General features: G+C 42.7%; 1 protein-coding gene across 5 annotated transcripts in view; it reads right to left on the reverse strand.

The window, feature by feature from the left end:
* The window catches only part of PROS1 (protein S), a 60,263-nt gene that overhangs the window by 9,521 nt on the left and 37,893 nt on the right, over window positions 1-12,849 (reverse strand). For 3 of the 5 annotated variants that reach the window (XM_075594017.1, XM_075594019.1, XM_075594020.1), the window contains exons 10-13: window positions 10,646-10,835; window positions 9,872-10,036; window positions 8,342-8,510; window positions 3,733-3,884 (exon numbers count right to left, since the gene is read on the reverse strand). In XM_075594017.1, coding sequence (XP_075450132.1) covers window positions 3,733-3,884; window positions 8,342-8,510; window positions 9,872-10,036; window positions 10,646-10,835 — 676 coding nt within the window. The remainder of the gene's footprint in view (window positions 1-3,732; window positions 3,885-8,341; window positions 8,511-9,871; window positions 10,037-10,645; window positions 10,836-12,849) is intronic. The other 2 variants (XM_075594018.1, XM_075594021.1) reach the window with 1 other exon arrangement.

Below are 12,849 nucleotides of genomic sequence, written 5' to 3' on the forward strand. Positions count from 1 at the left end.
ACCCCTTCCCATAATAGAGGTACCATTTGACCGGATTGCTATGGATCTAGTAGGACCCCTAATAAAGTCTGCTAGGGGACATCAGCATATATTGGTAATATTAGATTATGCCACCCGATATCCGGAGGCAGTTCCCCTACGTAGCACCTCAGCTAAAAACATAGCAAAAGAGTTAGTAGTTCTGTTTTCCCGGGTCGGGATTCCTAAAGAGATTCTATCTGACCAGGGAACACCATTTATGTCCCAAGTAACGAAAGAGCTATGTAAACTCCTAAAAATCAAGCATCTCAGAACCTCAGTCTATCATCCACAAACAGATGGTTTAGTGGAAAGGTTCAATAAAACCTTAAAGAGCATGTTACGGCGGGCGGTTGATAAAGATGGGAAAAACTGGGATTGTTTGTTACCGTACCTGTTATTTGCCATTAGGGAAGTTCCCCAATCATCCACTGGCTTCTCCCCGTTTGAACTATTGTATGGCCGACACCCAAGGGGCTTACTGGATATAGCCAAAGAGACTTGGGAACACGAGGTTACCCCTTACAGAAGTGTAATAGAGCATGTTGCCCAGATGCAGGACCGCATTGCTGCAGTCCTACCCATAGTGAGGGAACACATGGAGAAAGCTCAAGAAGCACAGAGGAATACATATAATAAGGGTGCTAGGGTCAGAATTTTTTCTCCAGGTGATAGGGTACTAGTTCTGGTTCCCACCGTGGAGAGTAAATTCCTTGCTAAATGGCATGGGCCATATGAGGTCTTGGAAAGAGTGGGAGAAGTAAATTATAAGGTAAGACAGCCAGGTAGGAGGAAACCTGAGCAAATTTACCATATAAACTTACTCAAGCCCTGGAAAGATAGAGAAGTCTTGTTAACCCTAGTACCCCCAGGTCCGTCAGAGAATCAAGAAACTGACCCAGAGGTTAGCATAGCTGAAACCCTGTCTGTTCATCAGAAACGAGAGGTTCAGAATTTAGTGAAAAGAAACAAAGAAATCTTCTCTATACGGCCAGGTAGAACTAGCGTAATTGAACATGACCTAGTCTCTGAACCGGGGGTCCGAGTTAACCTTAAACCGTACCGAATCCCAGAGGCCAAAAGAAAGGCTATAAGTTTAGAGGTTAAAAAAATGCTAAAACTAGGTGTAATTGAGGAATCCCAAAGTGGGTGGAACAGCCCTATAGTCTTAGTCCCAAAGCCAGATGGTACAACAAGGTTTTGTAATGACTACCGGAAACTAAACGCGGTGTCAAAATTTGATACTTATCCTATGCCCAGGGTAGATGAACTTGTAGAGAGACTGGGCAAAGCCCGATATCTCACAACCCTAGACCTAACAAAAGGGTACTGGCAGGTTCCCCTCACAGAAAGGGCAAAAGAAAAAACAGCCTTCTCAACCCCAGACGGCCTCTTTCAGTATAAGGTGTTGCCTTTTGGCTTACATGGAGCTCCCGCCACATTCCAAAGAATGATGGATAAAATTTTAAAACCACATGCTCGGTATGCTGCCGCCTACCTGGATGATGTGGTAATCCATAGTGAAGATTGGCAATCCCACCTTCCAAAGGTCCAAGCTGTGCTTGACGCAGTCCGGTCTGCTGGACTAACTGCTAACCCCGCTAAATGCACTATTGGTCTGGAGGAGGCCAAGTATCTGGGATATTCTATTGGCAGAGGTTTACTCAAACCCCAAACACTCAAAGTGGAGGCGATACAAAATTGGCCAAGGCCAGTTACAAAAAAACAAGTAAGGACCTTTTTGGGGTTAATTGGGTACTATAGAAGGTTTATTCCCAATTTTGCAACTAAGGCAACCCCACTAACTGACCTCACAAAAGCAAGAGGACCGCTAATGGTAAAGTGGTCCCCCGAAACCGAACAGGCCTTTAGAAGCCTGAAAGAAGCTCTCTGTGCCCAACCAGTGTTGGTCACACCCGACTTCTCGAAAGAGTTCGTAGTCCAAACCGACGCATCTGAGGTAGGGCTGGGGGCGGTACTCTCCCAGGAGTCTCAAGGTGAGGAGCACCCCATCCTTTATTTAAGTAGGAAACTAAATCCCCAGGAGAAAAATTACTCCATAGTAGAGAAAGAGTGTCTCGCAATAAAGTGGGCTGTAGAGACGCTCAAATACTACCTGTTGGGGAGAAAATTCCGGTTGGTCACAGATCATGCACCCCTTACCTGGATGTGTCAAAACAGGGAAAAGAATGCTAGAGTGACCAGGTGGTTCCTAAGCCTACAACCCTTTAAATTTTCTGTGGAACACAGGTCAGGGCACAAACATGGCAATGCTGACGGGTTGTCAAGGATGCACTCCCTAATATCCATGGTCGCTCATCCCTCGAGGTCTGAGCTGGGGGGGAGGATATGTGACAGAAACCAGGGGATGGTAATAAATTCCGTATATAGGGCTCCCAGGATACTAGACAGTTTCTATCCTGTTTGGCCTGGGAGTGCAGCCTTATAATACATACACTCCATCCCACAGTTTGGCAAGCGCTGGAACTGAGGGATGAGAGATCCAGACCAGAGTTTGTCTGCTGCCTGATTTCTGTCACCTGTCATGCTAATTAGGAATCAGGTATGAAAGACTGATTTCCTGTTTGCTCTGGGCTCCCCACAAGAGCCAGGAGGCTGGAAGGCTGCTGAACTACAGAGGGGAGAAGCCTCTTCCCCAAACAGGTTCAATCTTTCTGTTCATTTGTGTAAGACTGCAAAAGTACCGTGTTTTGATGTTGGAAGTGGAAAAGCCACTTCCAACCCTGAGTCAGGGATATCTAAGTTAAGTTATCGCTCAGGTGAGCAGCTTTTGTTTTGATCTGTTTTCTGTTGTATGCACTGTGGCAGTCTCAGTGCCTGGGACTGAATAAACCAGGCATAGCCTGTTTAAAGGAACAGTACGTGACGCCTCATCATTTAACCTACCCTAAAAGACCGTGTTCTAAACAGTCCCGGACAAACGACGGAGCCCCGGAGTAAGCCGTTTGTCACAATATATATAATATATGGATGTATATATTATATATGGATATATATATATATAATATATACATCCATATATAATATATACATACATAATATATACATACATATATAATATATACATATATATAATATATACATACATATATATATATATATATATATATATAATATATACATACATAATATATACATACATATATAATATATACATACATATATAATATATACATACATATATAATATATACATACATATATAATATATACATACATATATAATATATACATACATATATAATATATACATACATATATAATATATAAATACATATATAATATATAAATACATACATAACATGTACATACATACATAATATATACATAATATATACACACACACACACACCTTTATTAAGTATACTGCATCATTCTCAGCTACACAAGTGATGTATTGAATCCTTCTGCTGGCGCTAAACTGGCGAAACCTAAATGCCACGATTGAGACCACGTGATCGCTGAAGGTAGTCATCATGTGTTTGCAACCGTCCCCAGTGACATCAATGGAATTAGGAGGGGCTCCATTTCCATTCCGTTCGTATTCACTGAATCTCCCCTTTTTAGACTAGTATAATATATACAAAGGAAACTATGTACGTTACAAGGGTTCCTGGCAATCCCGTCCTTATGACGTCAGAGAATGTCATAATGGTAGTGAAAGTGTAAATGGGGAAAAAGAGAATAAAATTACCTGTAAACTACCAGATGCCAGGTCTTCAATAGCTACAGCAAGAGGAACTGTCTCATTATTAACCAGAGCAAACATAACACTGGTTCCTGTTGATGACCGAATATCCAGAGTAACATTTACTAACCACTCTTCATCACTGGAAATATTGTCTGCTGAGGATAAGAAGATACAAACAGGCTGTTAACAATAACAAATATGTCAAGCAGCTTCCAATTCTTAACAGTACACAATAGGGTAATGATGGCATGCAGAATGTAGCAGCTCCTCATAATTGTGGAATTTATCAAAGCCAATATTATTAATAGACCAGAAGAAAAATGCATATTATTTTAAAAGTACATGTTCAACAAATGGCACAACACTTCTCAGGATAGCAAGTGGGGTATTGGGTTAAAAATGCAGCTCACTTTTATTGGAGCTGCATGAAAGGGAATGCACTCAGCTATGTAAAATAACAGTATATCTTCAAAGTACAATAAAATAGCGGTATGCAAGGTTTGTTCTGTAAAGAGCACAGCGTTACGTGTAATGTCCTTTACTGATACCGATATGATAATGCCTCGCCTGCATATCATTTGTAAACCATAGCTTATCTATAAACTCTGTCCGTGAAATTTCTGGGAATTGACTGTATAACATCTATTCTTTTAATGTAACCATGTATTATTATAACTCTGTGCCCAGGGTATACTTGAAAATGAGAGGTAACTTTCAATGTGTTACTTCCTGGTAAAACATTTTTATAAATAAATCTCAATTACCAACAGCAATAACAGATAGTTGCAGTGATATTACAGTCGGTACATTTTAATGAGAAGAGAAACTCTGATTCATTAAGTAAATACCAACGCCATGATGAATACTTTGTATTTCAGAAAGAAGTTAGAGACTATGGGGGTTATTAATAGGGCAACCAGGTGTCCCGGTTTAGCCGGGACAGTCTCGTTTTTTTAACCTCTGACCCGGTTTTTTAGTCTCTGTCCCGGCTACCCTGCATGCTGTAAAATGTTCCGTTTTTTTGTGGCTGTTCCGCTTTTGACCATCAGAGAGGGGGGCAGCAGAGAGCAGACAATGCATGGAGGAGAGCAGGGGCCGGGTCTGAACTGCGGAGCCCCAGCAGTGAGACCCGGAAGTGTCAGTGAGAACTTCCGGTGTCTGCTGCCAGGGCTCAAGATGGCTTCACACACCCATGCAGGTATGGTCCAGAATGAGGGACACAGATACACACTCACTCACACAATGGGGGGGGGGGGGGGGAGAGAGACAGAGAGAGGCACAGGCACAGCATGGGGAGAGACACAGAGAGAACACAGGCACAGCATGGGGAGAGGCAGAGAGAGAACACAGGCACAGCATGGGGAGAGACAGAGAGAGGGAGAGAAACACAGGCACAGCATGGGGAGAGACAGCATGGGGAGAGACAGAGAGAGAGGCACAGGCACAGCATGGGGAAAGAGGCACAGCATGGGGAGAGGGGCACAGCATGGGAAGAGGGGCACAGAGTGGGGGGGAGAGAGAGAGACACAAAGAATGGGGGGGAGAGAGACAGAATGGGGGGGACAGAGAATGTTCGAGAGAGAGACAGAGAATGGAGGGGAGAGAGACAGAAAATGGAGGAGAGACAGAGAAAGGGGGGGAGAGAGAGACAGAATGGAGGGGAGAGAGAGACAGAGAATGGGGGGGAGAGAGATACAGAGAATGGGAAAGAGAGAGAAACACCGAATGGGGTGGGGGAGAGAGAGACAGACAGAGAATGGAGGGGAGAGAGATGAGAATAGGGGGTGGGGGAGAGGGAGAGAGAAAGGGGGGAAGAGCATGGAGGGTAGAGAGAGAGAATGGGGGGACAGAGAGCCGAGAAAGGGGGGGGGGGAGAGAGTCGGGAAATTGAAGAGAGAGAATGGGGGGGGAGAGAGAGAATGGGAGAGAGAGAGAGAATGTGGGGAGAGAGAGAGTGGGGGAGAGAGAGAATGGGGGGGGGAGAAAGAGAATGGGGGGAGAGAGAATGGGGGGGAGACACAGAGAATGGGGTGATTGAGACAGAGAATGGGGGAGAGAGACAGAGAATGGAGGGGAGAGACAGACAGACAGAGAATGGGGGGAAGAGAAACAGAAAATGGAGGAGAGACACAGAGAATGGGGAGGGGAGAGAGAGACAAATAATGGGGGAGAGAGAGACAAAGAATGGGGAGAGAGAGAGAGAGACAGAGAATGGGGGAGAGAGAGAGACAAAGAATGGAGAGAGAGAGAGAGAGAGAGAATGGAGGGGAGAGAGAGACAGAGAATGGGGGGTAAAGGCACAGAGAATGGGGGGGAGAGAGAATGGGGGGGAGAGAGAGCATGGGGGAGAGAGAATGGGAGAGAGAGAGAGAATGGGGGGAAAGGAGGGGAGACAGAATGGGAGGAGAGAGAGAGACAGACAAAGAATGGGGGATAGAGAGAGAGACAGAGAATGGGGGGGGGGAGAGAGACAGAGAATGGGGGAGAGCAGAGGGAGGGAGAGAATTCGGGAGAGAGGGAGAGAATGGGGGGAGAGAGAATGGGAGCAGAGAATGGGAAGAGAGAGAATGGGGGGAGAGAGAATGGGGGAGAGAAAATTGGGGGAGAGAGAGCAAGAGAATGTGGGGAGAGAGAGAGCGAGAGAATGTGGGGAGAGAGAGGGAGAGAGAATGGGGGGAGACAAAGAGAATGGGGGAAGACACAGAGAATGGGGGAATGAGACAAAGAATGGGGGAGAGAGACAGAGAATGGGAGAGACAGAGAATGGAGGGGAGAGAGAGAGACAGAAAATGGGGGGGGGGGAAACAGAAAATGGAGGAGAGACACAGAGAATGGGGGAGGGGAGAGAGAGACAAAGAATGGGGGAGAGAGAGACAAAGAATGGGGAGAGAGAGACAGAGAATGGGGGAGAGAGAGAGACAGAGTATGGGGGAGAGAGACAGAGAATGGAGGGGGGAGAGAGACAGAGAATGGGGGAGAGAGACAGAGAATGGGGGAGAGAGACAGAATGGAGGGGAGAGACAGAGAATGGAGGGGAGAGGAGACACAGAGAATGGGGGGGAGAGAGACAGAAAATGGAGGAGAGACACAGAATGAGAGGGAGAGAGGGAGGGGAGATGAGAGGGAGGGAGAGAATGGGGGAGAGAGGGAGAGAATGGGGGAGAGAATTGGGAGAGAGAGCGAGAGAATGTGGGGGGAGAGAGAGCGGGGGGGGAGAGAGGGGGGAGAGAGAGGGGGGGAGAGAGAGAGAGAGGGGGAGAGAGAGAGAGAGAGAGAGAGGGGGGGAGAGAGAGAGAGGGGGGGGGGAGAGAGAAATAATGAGAATGGGGGGGGGAGAGAGAGAGAATGGGGGGAGAGAGAATGGGGGAGAGAGAGAATGGGGGAGAGAGAGACAGGGAAGGGTGGAATGAGAATGTAGGGGTGGGGAGAACGAGAATAGAGGGATATGGGGGAGGGAGAGAGAAAGGGGTGTGTGTGAGAGAAGGGGGGACAGAGCGGGGTAGAGAGACATAAAGGAGAAGAGGTGCAGTTGGTGATATCATTTGTTTTATAAAAAATTTTTTTAAATGTGTCCTGGTTTTTACTTTTGTAAATCTGGTCACCCTAGTTATTAATTAAACTACGATAGTAACGATCGGGACACTATGGCACAGAAACTCAATTACTTGAATGGGAGTTTCTATGCAATAGTGCCCCAATCAGCACTATCGCATGGAATATTGACCAGTTTTTTTTGTTATCTTTCTGTATGTTAAATTATCATAGTCTAAGGGGCTATGAGCATTTTTAAGCACTGCTACTCCATAAATATGGTCCTTTAAGACCCATCCTGGTGAATGGGCTATAAGAGGTCTTCCACAACAGAAAGTGTTTTATGGAGTAAATATCCAGTAAATATCGCCCATTTAATTCGAGCACAGAAGATGTCTTATGGAGTGTCACTTCTTAGTAACTGCTTAGGTAGTGCTACAATGGAAGTCTGCCGTGATCAGCACTATGATTTAATGAGTAACCCCTGTTTATTTTTGTTACGTTGAAATGTAGTCTCCATAGTAAATATTAATGAACCAATTACAAAGAATCAAATGGATAACACTCTGACAGTCTATTTCAATTAAATGCATCCTTTAAAAGACAGTCAATGTATTGCAGTTACATGTGTAAGACCCGCTACGCAAGCATCAATACACACTTGTAGTCAAGGGATGGTGACATTTAAAGCAAGCTTTTCTTCGTACAAAAATCAAACTTCATTTATCTTCAATCGAATGTCAATTTTTAAAGGCCAATAGAGTTATTATCATGCCAGTGGAAACATAGGCTCTCTCTGTTTTCCATTGAAATAAACAACAGCTGGAATGTATGTGAATTTGTGTGCCACTGAGAATTGCTGAAAGTAACCGGCAACCATTTTATTCTATCCCCGACTACAAGGATGTTTATGGATCCATATATTCAGAAAGCTCAGGACTTAGAAAAGAACCTCCAATAGAGTGGCATGCTTTATTAACAACAACTAAAACAGATTTAGTATACATACACATGGGATTGCACCTTTTAGCAAATCTACAAGGAATATAAGCAACTACATTAGCAGAATACCTCTACTTACTATAGTTCACAATAAATTGTGCAACTCCATACCCAGGGTAATAGGAGCCCTTCTCCACCGATACCAAACAGTGCTTGCTTTGCTTTCCTTGAATGACTTCCTTTACACCTAATGCTCCTTGATTCATTAAGTTCCATCCACGGATACAACCATCTAATCGAGGGTTAATCTACATCAAGAGACAATGATTGTGGAATTAAGTTAATGTGTGTATTTTATACCTTCATTTTACACAGAAACTGAACCCTGCTAGATTTCTACATTAATATATACCGTTATGTTTACCCACGAAAATATACTGTTTTGATTTAAATGGGAATGTCAAGAGAAATGTTGCTAAATCCTTCTCATCTGTGGGTCAGATTGGTATGCACAATTATAGGTCTTCCAACTTGGTCAGTAAATATTCATAGTTAAATATCCTATATTATAGCTTTAGGTCCTGTAGACGTGCCTCCTTTTTTTTTTTTTTTACAGACATGTTCATCTTAACTGAATATGACATTGCACACTAGGGTTGCCAGGTGGCTTCTCCAAAAATACTGGACACAGTGGTGAAAGGTAAGACGAGCTCGAGAGAAGTCGATGGGGAGGTGTGTTATTTATAAATGATCTGACTGTTAAATAATGTTTTCTACATTTCACTCCGTTTTGTGGAGCGCCCTCCCCAGAATTTTTTTACAAAATAGAATAAGAAATGGTACAAGTTGATGCACACCTAGAGAGAAATGTAGAAAAAAAATAAACGGTCAGATCATTTATAAATAACATACCTGTAGTCATACTTTCACCCCCTACTATCCCCTCAATCTGTCCCCCCCTCATTCTCTCTCACTCCCCATCCTCACCTCACCCATCTTCCATCCCTCTCATTTTCTCACCCCCCCATCCCTCTCAGTTTCTCTCCCCTCCATCCCTCTCATTTTCTCTCCCCTCCATCCCTCTCATTTTCTCTCCCCTCCATCCCTCTCATTTTCTCTCTCGCCCCCAAACAACAACAACAATCACAGAACCACAGAACAACAGAAAAACGCGCGCACACACACACACACACACACACACACACACACACACACACACACACACACACACACTCACAGACAGAGACAGGCAGACACTCAGAGACTCACAGCCTCATCTCTCTCTCTGCTTCACGTTATTTCCTCCACCTTAGCCCCACCACCAAGCTCCTGATACCTCCTCCTGATTGGCTCCATTACCCAGCAGCAGCCAATAAGGATGCAGGAAACTGTCCAGCCCCCTAGCAACAGCAATGCTTGGAGAAACACACGCCCCCAAGCCTGTCCTCATTTTTTTACTGGAGTGTGTGTCCAAATACAGGACAGTCCAGTTCAATACTGGACACCTGGCAACCCTATGCACACGCAGATAATAATAGTGGTGGTGATGTTAGCTGGTTGGTGGGCAGCTTTATTGCAAGATCATTCCGTCTACAGTTTGGAAAAAATATAGGAAATTTAAATGCAACATAATGAAATCGCAAAGTAACTAAACACATTTTCATATTACCGGTTTAATAAGATTTTCCACTTTCCGAGGTAATCCTGCGATGTAGACTTTGGTTTCCAAAATACCATTTATAGGTTTGAACAAATGTCTTGGGTTGTTGATATTCATAACGGCTTCTTTTGCTATTTTAACACTGATGCTATTTTCCAACTCTTCCACAGTTACCTAAAATAAAATATATCTCAATTTAAATGCAGTTACACTGGCCTGGAGCAATTGTGGTGGCAGCAACTCAGACTCACAGTTGTGTACATATAAATGGAAGTAAAGTGTAGAATAAACATTGTACAGTATAGCATTTTAGAAGGCAATAGGTATGTCGATTCTGAGAAAAGTGATAACTTTTAGTTGGCCATACTTTTTACTGTATACATACATACATACTTTTTACTGTATACATACATACAAACTTTTTAAATATAATTTATATTATATAAAATGATAACTGTGCTTCCAAACTATTGTCATATTTTATGAAATAACCATAACATTAATTTATATAAGTTTAAATTTTATTACATAATGTATATAATACTTGGACTATTCAAAGACAACATGAAGAAAAAAACACTTTTAAACTCTCATACGCAGGCTACAAACTGGACCATTAAAAAACTATTAATACATTCCCAAGAATGTGGTGTGGTAGTAAAACTCGTATATCCCTATGTTACTGTACAAGAATAAAAATTGTTTCCACCATGGTAGCCGAATAAAGACTTGTGTACAGCAAGTCATTCAAAATCAAAAAGGTAACTTCAAAAGGCGACTTACTATATGCCAATGGCCATTATTGATTGCTTTGCCACCAGTTGTAACTTTCGTCCAGAATTCATTCTTGAATTGAATTTCTATCTTCCCATCACGGAGGGCAAGTAGGAACCATGACGTACTGTCAGGAGACTCTGCATACAGAATTACTCCCTCTGCATCGTATGTTCGGAAGTCAAATTCAGCTGAAAACCTATTTAGTAGTGGAGGAGAATGGGAAGGGAGAAACAGGGAGAGGTGGAAGGGAAGGGGGAATGGGGAAATGAGGAAGGGAGATGATTTTTAGAGTCCCAAGTTACATAGTAGATGAGGTTTAAAAGACACATGTCCATCAAGTTCAACATGCGTTATATTTAGACGACAGATACTTATCCAATATTTGTATTTACAGTATTTTGATCCAGAGGAAGATAAACGCAAAAAAAAAAGTGAAATATCTTCCAATGTCTCATTCTTTACTGATTCCAACAATGGCAATCAGATTTCACCCTGGATCAACATCCTTCCTATGTTCACTTATTTGGTATTTACTCTACATCCCCTCAAACAACACGTGGAGAGACACGTGCACCAACAATGGGCACATTTTAGGAATATTGGTTTCGAATATTTCCCAGGTGCACAGGTGTTTCTCCTGTGTCTACAATTTGTTTGACGGGGTGTTTGAGGGGATATATTTGTGCGAATAATAGCCACCGGCGGAAATCCATTCATGTGCCCACATTTTATTTTTATTTTTTTAACATTGTACAGGCCAATATTCGTTAGTGGTGCAAATACTGTATTAACAAAAATTCACGGGCCAAATTTTTACACATTCATTCATCTCTACTATTTAGAATAGTACTTCCAGGAACAAATAATAACAGGTAGAATAAACCTTTATTTGGTCTTATGTCATTATCAGTGAAGTTAATTTATACATATAAGCGTGTTATTTTTGCACATTAGCTCTAAGCCAAGGGTAGCGTCCAGCCAAATCCACACAGAAGTAAAGGTTACACATACAAATTGTCTGTTGATTAAAAGAATGTTGGAACCCTAATAATAGACATATAACATTCTTTTAATTTACATCTGTGAATATAGTATTTTCAAACATAGTTTTTGTTTTGACATGCAGTTTTCATCATGTACAGTAACAAAGGGGATGCAGTCATGTTAATGGAAAGAGGATGCAAATCTTAAACACTTTCTAGAGACGTGACTATTATAACAAATTTTTGTTACATGAATTTGCCTCTATCTAATCCATAAAAAATAAATGTCCTCCGATTTCTTGCAGACGTAAATCTCATGAAAATATATTAAAATAAATACATCTGAAGTTCGAGGTTTCCCCATATACAGAGGCCTGCTCTCTGCCCCACTGATTGCCGGGGGAAAGGTGGGGCCTCTGTAAAGGTCTCGTACCTTCTCCATCGCGTCGCCCGCCGCCTCCTGTAGCATCGCAGCATCAAATGACGCTGTGATGTCACGTGGTGATGCGTTGCCATGACAACATTGTCACATTGTCATGTAAAGTGACGCTTGAAGTGAGGATGAGGGAGGCGCTGCAGGAGGAGGTGGCCCGGCGGCAAAAAAGTTAAGTGCCTATGGGCAGCAACATTTTAAATCCACCACTGCAAATACGTATCTATAATGGAGAAATACTGATGTAGACAATATTTTTTGCTGTGTTAAAAAATGGTCACTACTATGAATTTTGTTTTTTCTGTTTGTTTTAATCCAGTCATTGAAACTGAAGCATTGGAATCACTTCTGATATTTTCAAAAAGTCCATAAGTGGCTCCTAAGAAAATCAATGTACATTGTTAAATATGGGGTCTACTTATCATGGTCCCCCAACTGCAGAAGTGCAAACTGTATCTAAAATTCTTAAAACAAATACTGCAAAAGTTAGAAGAGAAGATGTAAACAAGGCTAAATGGTTTCACTTTGTTATAACACAGAACACAAACTGTGACACTTTTACCATATAGGGGTGAAGATGTACATTATCAGATCAAATCTGATGGGTATTTACCTTTATGTAGAGGACACCCGGGCTTTTTTAGTGTGACGGTACTAACCGGGACACCTACCGCCACCTTTTGCTCTTACCTTCTCCTTCTCCTCCTCCTCCTCATCTCCAGCGGCATCTTCTTGTAATAACGCGTCGCCAGGCCAATGCATCAACAAATGCCACCGCGTCATAACATAGTGCC

The sequence above is a fragment of the Ascaphus truei genome, chromosome 3, assembly GCF_040206685.1.
Source record: "Ascaphus truei isolate aAscTru1 chromosome 3, aAscTru1.hap1, whole genome shotgun sequence".
Lineage (NCBI taxonomy): Eukaryota > Metazoa > Chordata > Amphibia > Anura > Ascaphidae > Ascaphus > Ascaphus truei.